This window comes from Pundamilia nyererei, unplaced genomic scaffold (assembly GCF_000239375.1).
Source record: "Pundamilia nyererei isolate P.nyererei 1_Seehausen unplaced genomic scaffold, PunNye1.0 scaffold00075, whole genome shotgun sequence".
Taxonomy (NCBI): domain Eukaryota; kingdom Metazoa; phylum Chordata; class Actinopteri; order Cichliformes; family Cichlidae; genus Pundamilia; species Pundamilia nyererei.
This window is the reverse complement of record NW_005187476.1, coordinates 1,171,695-1,193,432: the sequence shown is the minus strand read 5'-3', so window position 1 is coordinate 1,193,432 and position 21,738 is coordinate 1,171,695. Positions and strand designations below refer to the sequence as shown.

The window sequence follows — 21,738 nt, the reverse complement described above, 5'->3', positions numbered from 1 at the left end:
AGAACGTGTGATCAGGTGCAATAATCAAAGTTTCTGTTTTATCTGCATTTAACTGAAGGAAGTTGTCATTAACCATTGTTTGATTTCTGACAGACAATTATTTAAACAAGACAATTTATAAAACTCAGAAGCTTTGAAAGAACAGTATAACTGAAAGTCATCAGCATAGAGATGATAAGAAATATTATTGTAACGTCTGATAATTTGGCTTTAAGGGAGTATATACAGCAAAAAGAGAATAGGACCTAAAACAGATCCTTGAGGTACCCCAGAAGGCAGAACTGATGTTTCAGACAACACATGATTCATACAGACAGTAAAGGATCTCTCAGATAGATACGACATAAACCATTTTAAAACAACACCAGTAATCCCAAACAAGTCCTTCAGCCGATTTATCATGATGCTGTGATGTGATGACCAATATTACAATCATCACATTCATGAACCTTTTAGACATTTTTTACATATTAGTGTTGTTACATGTTATAAAGAACAACAGTAGCAAACAGTGGTCATTTATAACCTTGAATGTTATATGTATATATAGATAGGTAGAGATAGGGAGATATAGAGATATATATATGTGTGTGTCTTATATATGAAACTCAACTCCATGTTATAAGTGCTTGTTTAAACTACAGCTTGGAAAAACAAAAGCCAGAGAGTGTCTTATAATGTCCTTATATGTATTTATACATCTCTGCACTGCACCAAATTCAGCCCTGATTAGATTGTAAGAAAGAAAGAGAACATACGTATCCTGTGAGAAACTGCTTCACAGCTTATTGACTCGTATTTCTCACAGGGCCCAAAGTCATCATTTATCACACCGGAGAAGAGGGCCAAGCTCAGGTCCAACCCTGTGAAAGTCCACTTTGCTGAGGAGGTGGAAGTTAACGGACACACACAGGTGAGTTTGAAAATATACTATGCAGCTATTCGTGGCTGCCTCTGCAGTGTATCATTGTGTCTCTGAGACAGCTTATGTGATTGTGGATAGATGATGTCACATTTGAAGTTTTATAGAAATGTCATGTGATGGTAATAGATCATGCTCAGCTCTCCACATTTACATCAGTGCACAGGAGTCATTAACACCCCATCTAAACCAGCTCTACACGGTCTGGGTGATCAAATCTGATGACAGCTACTTGCATTTACGTCTGTTATAAATAATTCTTCATGTTATTTCTTTCTGCATTGTGTTCAGGATGCAAATATTATGGACTGATTTAATATAGAGAAGCATCAGTGTACTACAGTCTTGATTATGACTTGCTGAAGCACATTTTACACGACTCAGTTCACTGATTGTATTCAGTCACCTATTTTCCTGAATGGAGTCAAACTGCACAGATAATATTTAAACATGACTCTATATACATGAGGGTCTGACTGTTTTAACCAAAGGATATATCGTTACACGTTTGTCTTGCTTATGGCCAGGTTGACACTTTCAGTATTTAATTCATTATCTCCATCAAGGAGATTATGGTTTTCATAGCATCTGTCTGTAAACAAGAGAGGTCAAAAAGTTGACTGTTAATTCTGATAAAACTTCATTTGGCTGTAGAGCGGGGTCATGTTAACAACTCATTAAAATTTGATCTACATCTACCAAGGTCTTCAAGGTCAGCATCATGATTTATTGGGTGAATATTGACAAAAAGCCTTATAACTTAGAAACTAGATTTCTTACAAATGCGATGTGTATTGTCAACATTTAAAAAAACACTGTAACATTTGACCTTTGGCCTCACCTTCGAAGTCAGATAAGGTCAAACTTTCATGTCTTTTGTCTTTAAAACTTAAAATTCTACTGCACTTGTTTGCATTGGCATCGTTTAGGTATTCATGCTCACATATGGGGATTTTAAATATCACATTATAATCTGCATCTGAATGTCACACCACAGTTTTTATCTGTGATATCACTTTTACATTTCACATCTGCCCTTTTTTCAGGTTGGCCTCAAAATTTGTAGAAATAAAGTATTGTCATCACAAAGAGAATGAGCTGCCCAGAGTGTTGTAGTACAATAATACATAATAACCTCAAGTTATTCATGTCCAGTTATCTACAAATGAATACCTATTATCCATTATCTACTCCAAAATAATGTTTGTATACAAAATACAATGCTATTCCCTAAAAAGTAAATACTGCCCAGAGAGTGAGGGGCCTTGGCAGAGGTTTGCAGTCTCAGAGTGCTTCTTATATTTTCACTGTAACCTGATGTACATTTGGAATATACTGCATATACAAGTGGGCTTAGGCCACGGGCACAACACAAAATAAATCCATATAAGGCAGTACCAGAGTGCTGCATAAGCATCTCTGACCAATGCATTGTCCAAAAATAGAAAATAATTTTATCTTTATAATCTTCACTCAGCCTTCCACTGTCAATAACGAGATATACACATGACCAGAATTGACATTAAAATACCAGATTAATGGACCTAAAAGCTCATAGTATTCTGATATATTTTTCAAAGCTTTTGAGACAAAGTCTATTTTTTCAGTTCTGAGACACTTCATGGATAATTTATTCTGACAGGTTTCCTGATTTGATGTGGGGTAGCACAACAGAGATGCCATTTAGTGAGCAGGTTCAGAGTCTGTGGTGTGCACATGCAGGCATGTAGGAGGTTGATTTAATACACAGCAAGTGAACATGGCTCTCATCAATGCTGCATTTCAAAAAATATATCATAATGTGTGTTTTTAAAAAAGGCATTCAAAGCTGTACTTAGATCTCAGTCATGCACACTGTGTCGTTCTCTCAATAAGACTGAATGTAAAGCTCATTTATTTAGAAGAAAAGTACTTTAAGAGATTTTAAGTGCTTGAACCATGAAAATTTCTGACTGCTTACATTTAAGACATAATGTTGGTTTTTAGGATTTTTGAAACTTTCTCAGATTTTTTGCACTAGTTTGCAGAACAGAAGTTTAGTTGATGCCATGTATCACAGTTCAAAATCAAAAGCTTTAATCCAGCCAGCTGTGGGTCATTAACAGTAGATCAGACAGCGATCAGACAATTAAAGTGAGCGGCAGGCAAAATCCAGAAACAGTCCTAGGTGTCATTCACTGTGAAAACAAAGAATAGTACAGGGACAATAAGAAACTGCAGGCAGTAGTTGGGAAAAGCTTGACTGGTGTGAATATGGCACACTTGCAACAGGAAGTATTGCACCAGGGGTATAAAAGGAAGTCTGACTGGCTAATTGGGAGCAGTTGTAGCAAATCAAACACAGATAAGAACTAATAAAGGCAGGTAGTAAAATTATGCAAAGAGACCGGAGTTCTATTGAAGAAAGGGATATTAATGGTTAGTGGCCTCTGTGATGAGTTTTCAGTCACCCAAAGGTGGCTCTCTCTTTTTTATTTAGCTCGATCACCATGGTAACTAATGATGAACACATAACTCGGTTATAGAGTTCAGATTTTTTTCTTTAAAATCGGCTGTAAGCAGGATCTTTCCTCAGATTCTTTTACTTACAGAATGCCTTAAGTGTCATAAACATGTATTCTGTGCTATAGGAACACATTTTCGACACAACATACAATGCTAACAGCACCACTTGAAGTGGTGTGTCATATTTGTGAAGACCCAAAGAAATTTTTCATTTGGAATTTTATTGTCCTGAACAAGAAAATAGTGGAAAGCGCAGACAAGCTTTAAAACGTGATTTATGGTTTCTAGATGTTCCTTTGCACTATGACGATGAGTGCTTGTCAGTAAAACCAACATTAGATTCAGCTTTACTGCAAACTCGATGCACTTTGTTCCTTTATAAATCTGCCTGTGGTTGTTCAGGGTTCCTACCCTGCAAGCGGATGTGAAATTAGCAGAACGAGGAAAACCACTGAGGCCGGAGAGCCCATTACTAAACACAGAGAAAACACAGATCAATATCCTCCCCATTCTCCGGTCCTAATGTCTGTGATTACAGGACAATAAATATCAGATTAAGGAGAAAAAAGGGTAGAAGGAGATGGTAAAGAGACCAAGAGAGGTGGAGGGGAGGGGGCGGGATGTTTTTATCATCGTTAAAAGGAAGACAAAATATGTAACGGGGGATGGGAAGCTAGCAAGGGAGGGGTTGTCTAAAATTTGAACGCCCTCTGTTTCAACTTCAAAACATGCAGACATCAATGTTGCATTGTATCACAGTGTCAATACAGAAAAACACTTTCTTAAATCATAAGAGAAGAGGGATGTAGCGGGAAAGATGAGTCACCGCGGAGAACGAGCCGGGTAGACAGAAACAGGCCAGAGGATATGATGCGAAGAAAAATGCTCTGTGAGAAGAGCTGAAGATGAAATAACACTGCTCTCTCACTTTATGGTCTGTTATAATGTGCTAAACATATTCAGTATTCTCAGTCTGGATTGCCAGCATTTAAAAATAACAGTGGTTGTGTTCAAGCGACAAACATACGTCAGGAAAATTTCAGCAAATCTGTCTCGTGACCAGGACTCCCACTTGATGTGTCCCACATTTTAAAAGGCTCCGTTTTTCCCACTTTCCCCACTGGATGACAGACAAGACGAGCTTAATTCAAAGGCTGTGAAGAAATCAGGGTGACCGGGTGAAGCTGGCGGAAGGCAGTTCCTTGAGTTTTTTGCTTTTATTTTTGTGAAATTGATATATTTTACTCATAAAACATTGTTGGAGGTTTCATTCTGTTTTGGATGCCAGCGATGTGGCGGTAGAGAGAACAGTGCAGTCGTCTCACAGCAAGAAAGTTCTGGAATGAAAACTTTCTGAAGAGTTTCTTCCTAAAAGACAAGCATGTTAGGTGAAAAGGGTTAGGGTTAGATGCTATTGAAACAGCATTGAGTGGTGCATTTTTGGTGGGGTTCAAGATGGGTCTCTGAGGGTACACTATTTTGGTGATAGACTGTGATAGTGCTGTACCACTAATGTAACTTTCCCACCATGAATATATACCTACTGAAACCCAAAGATGATTATCAGACAGATCAGCAGCTAAAGTCAAAAGTAATGCAACATAAAATTAAACACATAAGTGTAAGAAGTTTTTTTTTTTTTTTTATGGAGAAGAAACTTCCAGACTACAGCTCAATGATGGCAAGACAGGAATTACAGATTCAGACATGAACAGCTGCAGGTGCCACAGATCAGCAGTCAATCCTGTTATACTCTGAAGTCTGCCTGCAGGAAGCATGCCTCGTTGGTACATTGTAGTACAGTCTCTCTGCGGACAACTCTGTACCGTCATAAAAAATTAACAGGCACACGGACATTCGCTCCCAAGTGGACCCTAACAGACTCATAGACCCAGAAACTGCAACACACCTTTAAGATTTCCCACATTATTGCACACAGAAAGAGCCACCCTGCTCCCTGTCAGACTTTTACTCCTGAAACCAACTAAATTCAGACTGCTTTTATTTTCTTCACAGGGGAACTCCCTGCTCTTCCTGCCCAATGTACTGAAGGTGTACCTCGAGAACGGGCAGACCAAGGCCTTCAAATTTGAGCCCAGTACCACAGTCAAGGTACTCTGTAGCGATACTGGAGTGTGGCATTATAATGAGCAGCTCTAGCAGAGTTTCAGAGTTGAAGCTGAGGCTCGTGAAGCAGGAAAAAAATCTCAGATTTCCTCCTGAGACAAAAACTAAATCAAAGTTTTAAACTAGACCCTGTAGGAGTGTGTTTCTTCCTGAATGTCAATCAGTCTGACAGCAAGCTCCACATTAAACTGTAACCATATAACGTTGAATTGAATTTACCAGATACAGCTGAGTGATTTACTCACTTCCTCAGCAGTTATTAGTATTAGGCATGCATTTGTTTCCTGGATTTGACAGCTACTCTGAAACTTTCTGTTACCACTCTGACACCTTAACACCTTAACTCAGCTCACCTCAGCAAATGTGTTCCCTGATGTTATAAAATATTATCTCTGAAGGTGTAATTTTCTTTGCACATCAGGACATTGTGATGACACTGAAGGAAAAGCTTTCTCTGAGCCGCATTGAGCATTTCTCGCTAGTGCTGGAGCAGCAGCACAGCATCAGCAAATTGCTGTTGCTACATGATGAGGAGAGGATACAGCAGGTATGCACACACACACACAAATTACATTTAAACAAAAAAAAGTATAAAATGCATTCCAAATAATATAAGCATCCGTGTTTCTGCAGGTGGTCCAGAAGAAAGAGGCCCATGACTACAGGTGTTTATTTCGTGTTTGTTTCATGCCCAAAAACCTTCAGATGCTGCTGCAGCAGGATCCCGCTGCCTTTGAGTACCTCTACCTGCAGGTAGACTGATGAATGTGCACACTGCTGGGCTTGTCAGATCACTACTCTCTTTTATTATCTGTTATAATTATTGTTTTTCTATTTAAGGATATTAATAGTTACTTTATTCATATGAAATGGCTGCTATTAATATCAATTCTGATTAATTGAGTCACTGCAAACTGACCTAAAGCATCAATAGGAAAACATGATTCTCAACTCTGAATCAAATCAATAGGCAAAGTGTTGTAACACTTCCAAAAGTACACTTATTGCTGCAGTTGGCTCATTTCACCGTGATGCAAATCATCAGACTGAAAGGTCAGCTTGTTTGTAAGTGTGCAGTTTTTCATTAAATCCCACCTGCACCGTGATTCTCTTAAAAGAAGGAAGTTTGTGTTTGTTTTAATACCAAAGCTGACCCTGCTAGTTTGGACGTTTTTCTCCAATTAGCTACAAACTGCTGCAAACAAGACAAATCAGTTGCTACACAATGATTAATTCTGATGTATGTTGTCTGTTTGTGCTAGGGGGTGAACGATGTACTGCAGGAGCGTTTTGCAGTAGAGATGAGGTGTAACACCGCCTTGCGACTTGCTGCACTACACATTATGGAGAGGCTAGCGAGCTGTGGACAGTCACCCAAAACCAACCTGAAGATGATCACGTGAGATATAGACACACCTTTATACGTGGACTGTACAGAAAAGATGGCGTAGCTAATGTGGAAGTGCTGTAAACCTGCTTTCTTTGTTTGGTCAGCAATGGCCGACAGTAGTCGCAAGAAGACATGCAGTTGTCTGTGTTAAAACCCTCAGCTGCCTGTGTCTGCGACTGTAGTAACATACTAATGTATTGTCAGAGGCCATGAAGCTGAATTTGTGAAGGTCCACCACTAATAGTTACATGTTACACTACAGCTCATGAGAAATGTTGTGTGCTGTCTATGGTGCTGAAGTTATAAGTTATAAGTTTAGTTTGAGTGTAATAAAACTTTATTAACAAAAAATTTGTTTTTTTTATCTTCAAATGTTCAATAAAAACATGAATCGCTAATTCATAACGAAGAAAGCTTGGTAACTACCCTTCAAGGACCTGCAGTTCAAAAAAGCACCCTTTCAATAGCCAAACCCATCTGTTCTCTGATTGGATTGTTAAATTTGTGATTGACATGACATTGACCAATCAGATGAAAGGAAGAAAAATAGGGTCAAAATTTGTACTTGTAACTTGAAACTTGAGTGCAGTTTCACACGTTTTCTTTTGGCACACACAAATCTTTTTACACATACAAATCCTGATTTACAAGTACAAAATATTTATGACCGCAATTTGAGCCCATAGGGACCTCCAGGACAAGCTACTTTCAAAGCTACATGACCGTGACAGCTCATTATATCACAGTGGATTGCGATATAATGAGCGGTATGTATTATTGTAGAGTCTACCTTACAATATAAAGAGCCGACTGTTTTTGTGATTTGGCGCTTTATAAATAAAATTGAATTGAATTGAGTGGTAGATACAAAGACCTATACTGCCCTATATTGTACCATAATTGTTATTTTTTTAATAATTGCGTGGAATGAGTCTTCAGTTGAATGTTTTAACAGGCAAAAAATACTTCAATAAGTAAATGTTAAATTTTGGTCTTTTTTCTTTTTTTGCTGATCCGAAAATTGATCCGATCCGTGACTTAAAACCCTGATCCGATCCGAACCGTGAGATTTTTGATCCGTTGCACCACTAATGTCAAATGCAAAAAATATGTCATGGACATCAGGCACAGGAAGTCTTAATAGCCCATTTTTCAATTTGATGTTTGGAATTGGTTTGATAGTTTAAAGGTACTATTTGTTTGTTCTGACCAGCACATTTACATTAATATGCTTTAAAATACGTTTTCCTTAATAAAGTTTTATTGCGCTCAAATTTAACTGTTCTAATTTCAGGACCATGGACAGGGCACACAGCTTTCTCATGAGCTGTGCTCTAACACGTTTTTTATTTCGAGCCTACACAAATTCAGCTGCGTGCACGTTGACAGTACGTGAGATGTAGATCACAGATACACACAAGCCTTAAAAAACCTTTTTTTTTCTAAACAAATCACAATTAACAACCTGAGCCAGCCCTATTAATGCATCGCCTGCAGCTAAAATCATCTCTTAGTTTGGGACCTTGTGGAGCCTCTGAGCCTCTTTTTTGTTTGCAATGGTGATGAATAGTTTGACAGGCAGGAGTGTCTTTGGACTGTGATGTTTGCAGACAACATTGTGATCTGTGGTGAGATTAGTTTAAACAGCTGGCCTCTACCATTTAAAGCAGAAGACAGTGCACAAGAGAGTTGAAGAGGAAAGTGCAGGCAGGTTGGAGTGGGTGGAGACGAGTGTCTCAGATAGCAGCAATAGTGAAAGGTGAAGTTTACAGGATGGTAGTGACACCTGTCATGATTTATGATTTTAAGGTGTTAAGGGTTTCATTGGGTTTGTTCAGAAGGGAGAGTATTAGAAATAAGTACATCGGAGGGACAGCTCATGTTGAGCGATCGGGAGACACATAGATGCAAGGCTGAGATGGTTTGGACATGTGCAGAGGAGAGATAGTGGGATATACAGTATATGTTGAAGAGAAAGAATGGATGTAGTGAAGGAGAGCATGCAGACGGTTGGTGTGAGGGAAGAAGATGCAATCGAGATGGAGGCAGATCATCTGCTGTGGCGACTCATAAAGCAAGCGGTCCAAAAATGAAGACGACCACAAATCTCTTTTTGCTTAAATGAGTGCCTTTCCCTGTTTAACATGCAGGTTTAACAGGCTAGTTGTTTTGTGTGTGAAAAAGTTTTAATATCCTTTTAGGCAAGGCAAGGCAAGGCAAGTTTATTTGTATAGCACAATTCAACAACAAGGTGATTCAAAGTGCTTTACAGAGACATTAGAAACATTTTAAACAAAAACAAACCCTTTCAATCTGCATTTGTGTGTTTCCCTCAGAAAGACTTGGGGCATAGAGAACTTTGTGTCATCCACCTTGCTGAGGAACATGCGAGAAAAGGATCTGAGAAAGGCCATCGGCTACCACATAAAGAAGAGCCAATCCCTGTACGATCCCAAGCAAAAGGGCCTGTCAGTCGATCAGACACGGATCAACTATCTGGAGGAGCTGAGTGAACTCAAATCATTTGGAGGGAAATCTTTTGGTGCCACCATGATGGTAGGATTTGATCTGTATACTTTTGTTCTTGAGATTTGGTTGTATATTTAAATTTGAATCATCTTCTTTCTCTGCACTTTCTCCACCTCCTCTGTGTTGTTCAGCTCCAGGACAGGGAGTCGATGGTGACCCTATTAGTGGGAGCACGGCACGGGGTGAGTCAGATCGTCAACCACAAGCTGAGCATCCTGTCCACCCTCACAGAATTCACCAGCATAACACGCATCGAGCTGCTGCCTGAATCGGAAAAGGTCAGCCTGGTCAAAATATACCTGCAGGACATCAAGGTGAGACCTAAAAGGATACACACCCAAACCTAATATGCAAGAGGAACAGAATACCTCATCTGCAACACTGTAAACACTTTCCTGATGACATTTCCTGTTAGTTTTGTGAGCTATGATCAATGTTAGTCAAAATGTCACCGGATGAGGAAGCCATCTCCCACAGTTTGTCACTCACCCAGCTTGACGTTTAGGATAGCCCTTCATTAAATAACGTCTTTCTCACATTAGCTAGATATTTTATATCAATGTCTATCCACAGTCTATCCATTTTTGTCAGCTCTGGAGGTTTCTGCTTAAGCTGGAAACTAATTAGTATTATTTTTTATCTCTTTATTGGTGCATTTTGTATTTAGCACATGTTGTTTTGATCTGCATGTTTCCCCTTTTCATTAGGTGAACACGAGTAATTGTGCAGATCCTTATCAGTTTTGCAGTTTGGAAACAGTTTTGTTCTGTTTGGATGATTGTTAATTAGCTTTAAAAGCTCTCTTAATAAGCTGCTGACTTCCAGACCTCCTTAACTGCTTAAGCACAATATTAATTAGCATTCATCTTAACACGACCCACCTTTACTGCAGTGTTTTAATGAATTAAGATGAACAATTTCTGTTTTTCATAACCTCTTTATATTATTCTCTGCACCCCCTTGCATACAATATACAAACCTCAGCAGAAACAGTGGTTGAACTTTATGCTAAGTGCCTTTACACTGCTGAATTGTCTTTCCCCACAACCTCTCTTTTTCCATTCTCTTTCATAAAGCCCATTACTTTACTACTGGAGTCAGCTGCGGCTAAGGATATGTCCTGCTTAATAGCAGGGTACTGCCGAGTGTTTGTTGACCCTGACCTCAACGTCTTTCCCTGGATAGATGACTCCAAGAAGCACAGAATCTCTGCTGAGGAAGGTACAAAGACAACAATGCGTTCATCACACCTGTAACAATCAATAAATGTTATCTCGTTTTAATTTGGATTCATGTTCACAGGTTATGTTTCACGGTGTGGCAGTGACTCCGATGAATCCTCAGACTTAGACATGGAACCGCTGGTCAACCTGGTGTCTGACAAGAAGCCCCGCCTTCGAATCAGATCTTCATCAGATCCAGATGGACGGAACAGAAAAGACAGTCGGAGAAACAAAGATGAGAGTGAAAAGGGAGAGAAACCTGGCGAGGATAAAAGGCTAAAAGATGAAAAGGGTTCTGACACTAAAAGAGAAAAGTTTCAGCTCGATAAGAATGACGAGAATGAAAGCTCAGAGCACAGGAAGGAGGTGAAGAGAGTGCAGGATTGTGGACAAATAGAGATCCACGTAACGGACAATGATTCGGGGAGACACGCTAGACAGGAAGGGGAGATGGGATGTGACGAGGATGTGCGAGCAGCTGAGGAGGAACCGTCTGTATCAGATTCATGTCATACGGACTCTCATGTTCTCACCAGCGCCTCCAGTGACACTCTCGATGGCCTGGAGGAAGATGACTTGATGTCATGCTCCTCTTCCTCTATCCACCCCAGTGCTGCTTCACAAAGTCACACCAGTGTCCACTCTTCGTTTCACCTTCACCCTTATTCTCATGGGCATGTACAGCCTCACCTGCTTGCCCCACCACCTGCGCACTCCCATCCCCTGATTCACCTCACAACTCCTGACAGAGGAGGAGGGGCCTGCAGGAGATCAGGCGATGGAGCCGATCCCCAGCTCACCTCACCCGTCTCCACTTCTTCTCAGAGCCTTGCTGATGCCCAAAGATCTTCAGGTAACCTCTGCACTGATGACAGCTCCCTGTGTTTCGCGGAGCTCTCCCGCCTCGTGGACTTCCTGCCGAGCCCTCCAGAGGCCAGCGAGGAAGACGACGACGAAGAAGAGTTGAGGAGGAGGAGGAATGCGTTAAAAGAAACAGATGGGGGAAGAGAGGGAGGAAGTGTAAGCAAGGAAGGTGGTTTTAAAGAATATTCGTCATCGCCTTCCCCGTCTTCAAACACAGACTTTGTGTTTAACTTTGACCAGAGCGACGCACGCTGCTACTACAACATCTGCTCCAACATCACCCCCGACAGTGCACGCAGCCTTTCTCATAAACAGAGAGAAGAGAGGGAGGAGGGAGAGGAGACTCAAGATGAAGACCTGGAGCCAATACCCATCCTGCACCCGCCCCCTGGCTTTGGAGACAGCAGCTCTGATGAGGAGTTCTTTGACGCCAGGGATCGTTTCACCTCACCTGAAGACCCGACATCAGGGGCTGTGCCAAGAGGTGATTTACTTTTCACTGTGAGGCTGATCTCAAGAATTTTCAAGTCTTGTATACTGATCAGCAATAAAGGTTGTAAATTCTGCTTTGTTGCCATCTAGTGGCTGAAGTGGTTACTCCCTAAAAGAGTTAGAATATTTACTGGATTACTGAAAATGTTACATAATTGCCAGAACATGTTACATAATTGCCACACCTAACAATAATGGTAGATGTGGTCTACTGATCCTGATGACACTCTTATGCAAGAAAAAAACTGCCATTTCCTTTACTGCATCAGTCCAGGTGGGATAGAAGTATAGTCTAACTGCATCTGAGGGCTTTTATGATATGCCTCAAATAAATATTTCCAAAGTCCACTACAGTACTTCATACCGTCATTCTACTACATTTAAGGGGTTATGTTCTTACCGATTACTTTCCAAAGGCAAAGAATTACAGGGGATTATTATTGGAAAAAAGTACCAAAGTGAATATAATCTTCTATAACTGCATGTTTTCTCCACACCCCATTAATATTCGGAAGACACCATCTTATTTATCTTATAATCTTTTGGTGGATGATCCAGCTTTGACTAGCTATAAAAGTTAGATTTCACTCTATTGACTCATCTATTAATCTAATGCATAATTTGGACCTATATAAACATGTCAATGGAAGAACTATTTTAAATATAATTCATGAATAATGCTTATGTACTTTTCCTTTACATTGTTTAATGTTTTTGTTCTACATTTGACATGTAATGTTATGTTTTACCTCTACTCCCATGAAGGAAAAAGCTTAAACTGCTCCAATTTACGGGATTTTTTGTTTTAATTTGATTTGATATAAAAAGCAAGCTTATTTCAGAGATGATGAGCTGATGGGCTACTCAAGGCCCCCTCTACTCTAGTAGAGTACAATAAAAATATGACACTGGAAATGAGCTGAATATATCCCCTTTAAGTAGAGTGTCCATCTACCACCACATTAGCTGCTAACAGCAAACATTGGAGCAAAACTAATACAAAAAATTGCAGACAAATAGTTTAATGGCAACTGCTGTGCAAAACGAAAAGCTAACCTTAAAGGAAAAAGTGATGCAAAACCTGTAATTTTCATTGAATGTACATTTATGGCCTATTTTGTGTGTCTGTGCACTGCACACAGAAGAATATAAATTTTGTTGTGATATTTGTTCTGCTTTAAACACAAAAGCTGAAATTTTTGTGCTATCTTGCAGACATTTGCACAGAGATGAAGCTGGACTTCCTCAGCACACTGAGCCTCAGTGATATCAGAGTCTCTGTGCCGGACACAGACAAAGTTAGAGAAGCAGAAGATGATAGAAAATGGAGAGAGGAAGAAGGAGGAGGCAGAGAAACTTTGTTCCAGCTCAGGAAAAGATCGAAGAAGCGGCGTTCCTTCATGGAAACCGATTACACGTCCAGGGTGTCGTATCCAGAGCCAGATCCAGAGTCAAAGCAGGCCCTGGCTTCCAAGCGATGTCATAAAAAACATTTGGAAGAAGTTAGCGATGCCCAGATCCTCAGTTCAGATCCTGAACCTTCAGAGCAAACCAAGAATCCTAGCCCCACTGTCTCCTCACTTACTCACTCTGAAGGGGAACCTGCTCAGCTTGAGTCAAAGCCCATTCTGTCAACACTCTGCTCGCGTGCACCAGGTTTTGGTTCTCTTGATCAGCCTAGAGACCCAAAGCCTGCTCCCAAAACCAGGAAACAGGAAATGGAGATGGAACCTGACGCAATGGAGTCCAAATCGGTCACCGATCTGGTGAAATCAGTGTCTCCAACCATTACTGTTGTCCGCTGCCGTGTGGATCCAGACGGAAAGGAGAGTGCCGATCGGAGGGGTGACGGAAAGGAGGAAGGGGAGGGACAGGAGCAGGATAGGGAAGGGAAAGAGGAAGGGAAGCCGGAGTCAGCAGGTTTGACAGGGAATGGACCGTTCACTAGTCATATGTTTTTGCAAGAAATCACTAAACAGAAGATTAAAGAGGAGGAAGAGAAGAAAGAGGGAGTGGGAGCATACTCGTCTAGCTTGAAGAGACCACTTGTGGGTGTGCAGGTGCCACCAGAAATCCACATACTGTCTACGTGTTTACCAGACGGGAATAAAAAGGGCAGTAACGGCCTTTTGGTGTCCAGTTTGATTGAACCAGAGATGAGAGATGCAGAGGAATACATGCTTAAAGGCCCCTCATATTCACCACCACCACCTCCACCTTCATCCCCTCTACCCTCAGTACCAGTCCTTCACAAATCCCAGAGTGGCTGTCTAGTGAAGGAGGAAGAGGGCAGCGAGTACATGGAAATCCAAAACAAAATTACAGCTTCAGATTATATGGAACACAATCCCAAGACAAGCAATGACAAAGAACAGGCACACGTAAAAGTCACAAGCGTTAATGACGATGATGCCGTCGGGGCTGTGACCATAAGCGATGAAGTTACAGACAGCACCACTTCTGACAATGTTTTTGATGATGATGATGATGAAGTGAGTAATTCACTGAGTGACAGGAGAGATGACAGGACTAAAGCTGCAAAGTGTAGAGCTAAATCAGCAGGTCAAAGCGAGTCACAAATCAAGTCTCACACAAGAATTCATTCTGATTATACTCGTGCTATAAACTCAATTACAGCAAAGCTCGGAGCTGCAACAAGCGCCACGTCTCCTACTTTTAATTCAGGTGTTGGATTGAAAAGCGAGATCACATTTCTCAGTGCTTTAAATCAAACCGTGGATAAACCCAGAAGTGAAACCCAAAGTGCTGAAGATAAAGAAAGTTTAGCTAGTTCTAAGTTAGAAAAAACTAGCATGGCTACAATCACCGATCTCGCTAAACAACCTACTTCTCCGACTCATTTCCTCTTCCAAACCTGTTCCCCTGCCATCATGGGCCGATTATCTGCATCAACGCTTAGGGGGAAGATTCAACAGCTGCCTCTTTATTTATCACGATCTCAAGAGTCTCTCAGTCAACCCGGGATTGGGAACGTGGCCCAGAGTCCTGCTGAGGACAACACCAAGGAAGAAGCAGAGGTCACCATTAAAGTAACAGACGTTAATGATGTCAAACAAAATGCCGACTTAGAAGTTGGCAACATTGCGGAGTCGGTAGAGTCAGATGATTCGGATACAACGGTCACAGGATCAGAGGTGGACGGGGAGTTTTTTGTAGAACTAACATCAGCAAAGAGTTTTAATTCAGGGACTGAGGTGAAGGAGGAGGTCAGCTCTGACCTGCCTGTTCAGACTGAGCCTAAGCCCCAACATCGAAATTTGTTGTACTCTGGATCTGATAAGGACACACCAGGACCAATAACAGAGCCCCCAGCCTCCATAGTGAGTCAACTCCAAAGAGATGCCGCAGGTTTAAAGATGGACACTCCTGGTCCCATAAAAGACTCTCCAGAACCAAACTCCAAAGTCACAAGTCCAGATGCAGACGTACCAGGTTATAAAACAACCAATCGATCACCTTCCATCCCTCCTGCAATCGTGGTGACCACAGAGAATCTAAATGGGCCCAGGCTTCCTTTTCAGCCACAGAAAATAAGAAGGACAAGTAGCGACAGGCCTTTAATGGATCTTTGTAGACCTTCAGAGAAAGTTTCAGGCTCACCAAAAACACCTCCTTCAGGCTGCAGAGTATTCACTATCTGTGAGGATCCAACAGAGACAAAGGCCCAGGCCGAGGTGGTGTCTGCTCCACCTCTGAAGTCAGAGTTTGGTTGTGGTTCTGTGCTATCTTCTGGATGTGAGTCGATCGTAGAGGGGGTGCAGGTGCCACTGGATGCTTGTGGTTGCCCAGCTGTTTACACAAACTGCTTCGGCAGCGAGGACAGCTTCGATGATGAGCTGACGGTCTACGAGTTCTCCTGCCGCACACAGAGCAGCGGAGTAACGCAGACTTCTGGGGCAGGTCTTCCTCTAATGAGCTCTTCCCCTGTTCCCTCCTTTCTTTCCCCTACGTCCTCCCATTCCCCCTCTTTTCCTCGTTCCATTCTTTTCTCCTCTTCTACCTCTGAGCTCAGCCCTCTCCTCTCGCCTCTCTCCGACACCTCTGACCCTTTCACTTCTCAAACGCACAAGGACACCATGAGTCGGCTGGGTCAGCAGCGCTACCCAGAACCTCCCACGGGTTTCCAAGTTCTCCGCTTAGATGTAGACCAGCTTCTTTCCATTCTAGAAAGTAGCAATGCTGACCGATCTGTAGGAGGACACAGAGCTCGTCACCCAAGAGAAATGTGCCCTGCTCACTTTACAGAGAACAAAAGGGTGCTCCAGATGGAAGCACGGCGGCTGATGTCAGGCTGCCAAAAGGTGGTGGGGATCGGACAGAGCCCAGAGGAGATGCTTCACTCTCTGGCCAACAGTTTCCGGACCCTGGTGGAGCTGGCAGGTGTGTGCCTCTGGTTTTCTGGGTGCGACAGGTGCGACCGGAGGAACGCAGAGGCCGTCGCAGGTCTGGCAGATGTGGCCCGCTCATTCAGGGACTTCTGCCTGGCAGCGGAGCGTGCCAGCAGCAAACGCAGCTGCCAGGACCTGAGCACCAAGCTGCTAGCCAAACAGTGCACAGCACTCACCGCCTCAGTCTTCTGCCTCACTCAGCTGTTCCGCACCCTAACTGCACTCTGAGGCGACCACAGCCCTTCGAGAAATTACCTTCAGCCTTGCGACCTGTGGTGTTCAACTCCACATCCGTGAGGTCACCAGTGAGCTCACAGCTGCTGTAGGTGTGGATAAGTGTGACCTGGGACTCTTGGCTTGCGGTGCTGTTCCTAGGAAGCTCAAAAAACTGGGGCCGGTTAACAGTTTTTTTTCTGGTTATCAAGGCAGAGATCGCCGAGGCGCATGTGGTGACTGACTAGCTGTGCACGTACTGTACCAAACAAACCAGATGGATAGCCAAGAGCCAGACTGTAGAGTGCTGCAAGCTTGCATTCCAATATCAAAGCTGATGTACTTGAATGTATTCTATGTTATTATCTGTTTATTTATTTATTGATTGGTTTATTTAATGAGATACTGCAGTTTGTCTAAGGAAGAAAGGAATGTCAAGGAATAAATATGGAAATGTTTACAGTCATAGACAGAGGAGCAGTGGTGTGTCAAAGTAGTGGGCCTTTTTCACACATGCACAAGCACACATGTAATCGATTCAGAGTAACTCTGACTCATCCATTCATACACTGGCCTTTTGTTCAACAGACTGACCATTTTAACTCTTCTGATCATCTGACTGCAGTTTACGGATTCTTATATACTGTATCTTAATAGGACGTCAGTGAAGACTTTTTCTGAATGTTAATGTTTACAAAACCAAAAACTAGTGTGGGACATGATTTGATGATTTCAAGCCTGAAGCCATTTGCTGTTTTATAAACCTAGTAGTGGAATGCTCATGTATGCGCGTTGCAGGATTTTATGAAACGGCACATTGAGTTTTTTGTCCTTTTACACCAACATTTGATAGGATCTGTGGAAACGTCAAAGATTCTCAACATTTTCTTTCATTTATTTTCTCTTTGACTGAAACCTTCCAGTGCATGGTGACGTTACCATTACAGCTCCTTGCATTTATTTCCATATATTAATTTATTTTTGTATATTCCACAACAGTCCGCAGGCTACAGAAGATATTTATCAATAGGTATTTATGGTGTGTGACAGTTCTTGAGTTTCTGATTGCTTTCAAGATTATAAAAACCATCACACCTCTGCTTGAGTTCTGAGGATGAAGAAAAACGACTGTCCCTTATACTAAGTGCATTATTATGAATTTCCCAGTATGACTACAAGTACTACTTGACCAGTGACATAACTTGGCCACAGAATGCAGTATTGTTAGCTTTTTCAGCCTTTGACACATTATGTAGGCCGGTCAGACCCAGTGATTGGTTCACAGCCTCTTCTTAGTTTTCTTTAAAATTTGACACGAACATTATGTAAAACGCTGATTTGTGGATAAGCTGCTGTATGGCAGCATTTTCACTGGGAATGTTTAACAGTTAAAAGGCTCGACACACAAGACCTGCATGTTCACTGCAGAAATAACCATCAAAACTCGTTTCACCACTTCAGTTCAGGGGATACAGTAAACTGCAAACGGTGTTTCTTTTTATGATAGCAGCCAAAACGCTTTTATTCACATTACTGTTTTGTTTCATTAGGTTCCAATAGGATATTTTCCTGTATTATTTTTTCCAGTTTGCAGAGAAGAATGGGTTTAGTTTTACCATTATCTCCGTGTGGACGTTTCCCTAAAAGTAATGATGGAAAACCTTTTTTTTAAAGTCCTCTGTGCTCACGAAGCATGCTGTTATAATCCATAAAATGCATTGTTATCTCTTCAGGGATTTTATCTGTGAATGACAGATAGATGAAGTCTGTGCTTGCTTTGTAATGCTCAATTCCCACCATTAAAAACTATGTTATGATCTTTTCATGATTCCTTTTATTGTTCATCCAATATCATCTTTGCTGAGTCAGACAGACAATGCAACAGGGGTGCAAACTCTGAGTAAGGCGAGGGTGTCCAGATCAGCTTTCTCTCTCGTCCTCCTCAATGCAATATTAGAAGGATACCTTTATGATACTAAATATTAGTAATAAGCACTGGCAGCTCTTGTGGTAAGAAAACCAACTTTTGAAGATGAAAAAAGTGGACTCCCCCCTCCTGTGGGTCACAGTGGTTTGGTCCACTCTCTATATCCTTAATCAAAAAGGTGACTTTAGAACAAGGGACAGTATTTACATTCACCACTCAACAGATTAAAACGGTTATAACTATTCTGCATTTTTTTTCTCGGCTGCATTACTTCAAAGTTGAATCTTATATATTATAGTGCGACCATATTGTTAAGATGCAGCTGCTTAATTCATGTTTCTATATCAGGAAAGAGGAACAGCTGAACATAATCAACACAAACAAAGATAATAAAGAAGAGGGAAAAACAGAAAGTTGAACTAAACTGGGAAAATAATAAAATTTGGGAAAAATCAATCGTCATAGTTCAGTGTGCACATATGAAAGAGACTGGAGATGCTGTGGCATCTGTCACATGTGCTCAGAGTGAACCTGCTCTCATCTGTGACGACAACAAGGCGCCAGTGGCAGTCCTGCCAGTTCTGATGTTCTCTGGCGAATGTCAGTTGATCTGCACCGTGCTGGGCTGTGAGCACGTCCCTCTGAAGCAGGGATGGCAATTATATTTCCCAAGAGTCCACATGAGAAACTGGGATTGTTGTGGAGGGCCCCACCTTGAGTCCTGATTTCTCATACAGCCTCTTGGGGAAATTAATTCCCCGCCCATGCTCTGATTCCATGCTCACAGATTCTGTTTCTAACATTTCCACCAAATACATGCACATGGGTTCTCAATGGAGGTCATTCTGTGGGACCCTCGTAATCATCTTCCTCTTGCTTCTTGAACAGAGGAGTAAATACTGGGCCTGCTGCTGGACTGATGCCCTCTACACCCATGTGATGGCTTATCTCTGACGCTGGGTGCTGGGCTAGCTGAATACACCATCTCAAGCTACAAAGACACTTTAAAAAAAAAGCAAATCTGAAAAAAAGACTTTAATTTTCACCACAGCAGGTAAAAATGGATCCACAGTGGTCTGACTGACATCACTGAAGTTTAACTGACTTTGTGTTATAGGATAGTGATGATTACATGTTGTCCTAACCTCTTTTTTTAAACTGGTGTACAATATAATTGAAAGGCAAAAGACATAATAAAATCATGTGACTAAAAATCTAAAGGTTTTCCAAAAGGAAGTACTGAGAGATTTCACCCTGCAGACGCTTAATTCTGTCATTTCGGTTTTCTCTGTCACGTCACATTTTTCAGCCTTTGCGGTCAGCAGCGACACAGCTGGTGGCATTAAATAGTTTTAGCACTAGAGGGCGGCAGTGCCACCTTATACTGTGTCAGCGCCTCAGGCACGAAGGCATGAGCAGAAACTAAACAAGCTGCTGCGTTTCTTGAGACTTCCCTGAGATTTTTTAAACCCAAATAAACAGAAGTTTAACAATTCTACAAACCTGCTGATAGAGATCATGTGACATGATTGAAAAGACCACATCTACTGCTGTAGTCACCTTTAGTCATCAGATCATATGTTGTCTTAACCAGGGGCGATTTTAGCCTATTTTTGGGGGTGCTTCAGCAGCGCCCTTGCTGCCAGAGCGATGGTGGCTGAGCGGAGGTGGAAGTGCCTGGCTTAAAACAGGACATATAATTGCATTTAACCTTCAGTTAGACAGATTTGCCAACCTCAAGGTGACACGGTGTCTCCATTTTTTTAATCTTTTAATAATATTTTGTACATTTCAAGGACTCTTCTATTTTTGGAGTGTATTTTTATGTATCTGTATTATATTATACATACACTTTAAAAGTGAATCTCTGTCCAAAAAGTGCACTCAGTTTACTTTTTACTCACTATGAGCATCATTCATTATTCTCCCGCAGTAATTAACGTTAGGATATGTTTTTTTTTAATTCCAATACATTTTTCTTTTGCTGTAGTAGTCTTTAGCAGCATTTAAATAACCTTTATCAGATTTGATGGTTTTGTTACAGACTTTTGAAAAAAGTGTTTTGCTTTTCTTTCACAAATGTGGGGATTAAATTGTGTTAAAATGTACAAAACAGTGATGTCATGTTTTGTGACGAGGACCCAGGCACAGAGAGACTTGATGAATTTAAGAATCTTATGATTTAATAAAGAAATTCGCAGACTTGCACAGAGAGGGTAAAATTATGATGACTGATAATGGAGATGAAGACAACAGACGATGACAGGGAGGAACAGGGGTTTAAATGCACCAAGGAGACAGTCAGAGGGAACTCGGGACAACTGGAGACATTTAAGGATGCAGGGACTGACAGAGACAGGGAAGAAGTCTCATCGTGACGAGTAAAGTTTACCTTGCCTGGATGGGCAGCTCTCTGGGTGCTCAGCATCCCCAAGCCTCTGATCCTAGAATCGCCCCTGGTCTTAACCCTATTTATGACAATGACAAAAAATAACCAAACACTACTTAATTTATTGATTTGATTTTCGGCAAGCTAAGCTGCTTTTTGTGCACTCAGTCATGTTGCCAGTTAACTTGTTTAGTATCACTTACTTTTCCAGCGTTTTGCGTGCCATCCCAACTTTTCGGGGGGACTTATTCTTGTCTCAAACATGTTGTCAATTCCAAAATGAGCCAATATATATCATGAAATGGTAAAACATCTCAGTTTAAACAATTTTCAAACAGTTTTGTGTGAATAAAATATGAATAAAGTGAAATATTGTTTATATTTTACACAGAGTTCCAGCGTCTTTGGAACTGGGCTTTGGTCTGGATCCTTAATACAGAGGAAACTTAACTTCGAACAGAGTTTTGGATGATGTTTGGTTGCTCCTACCATGAAGAACAAATAATGTATGTTGCTCATCCTGTACCATTCAACTTATATCTGTCTTACTTCTGTGCAGACTACCTTTATGTACCAGCTGCAAGAGCAGTGTCTTTTGAAACCATTTGCTAAATGGTAAATGGCCTGTGTTTGTATAGCGCTTTACTTAGTATCTAAGGACCCCAAAGCGCTTACTGTCTGCTAATGCATAGCCTCTGATGTGAAATCCAATAATAGCCCATCTCTGCTGATGTTTATAGTGATATGT

At 41.3% G+C, this 21,738-nt stretch overlaps 1 protein-coding gene across 2 annotated transcripts in view; it reads left to right on the top strand.

The window, feature by feature from the left end:
- Positions 1–18,487, top strand: part of frmpd1a (FERM and PDZ domain containing 1a) — a 57,072-nt gene extending 38,585 nt beyond the window's left edge. For both annotated transcript variants that reach the window (XM_005737374.1, XM_013911949.1), the window contains exons 7-16: positions 809–913; positions 5,444–5,539; positions 5,976–6,101; positions 6,188–6,307; positions 6,817–6,953; positions 9,281–9,500; positions 9,605–9,787; positions 10,550–10,694; positions 10,776–12,044; positions 13,268–18,487. In XM_005737374.1, coding sequence (XP_005737431.1) covers positions 809–913; positions 5,444–5,539; positions 5,976–6,101; positions 6,188–6,307; positions 6,817–6,953; positions 9,281–9,500; positions 9,605–9,787; positions 10,550–10,694; positions 10,776–12,044; positions 13,268–16,689 — 5,823 coding nt within the window. In that variant the 3' untranslated portion in view covers positions 16,690–18,487. The remainder of the gene's footprint in view (positions 1–808; positions 914–5,443; positions 5,540–5,975; positions 6,102–6,187; positions 6,308–6,816; positions 6,954–9,280; positions 9,501–9,604; positions 9,788–10,549; positions 10,695–10,775; positions 12,045–13,267) is intronic.
- The last annotated feature ends 3,251 nt before the right edge of the window (positions 18,488–21,738 follow it).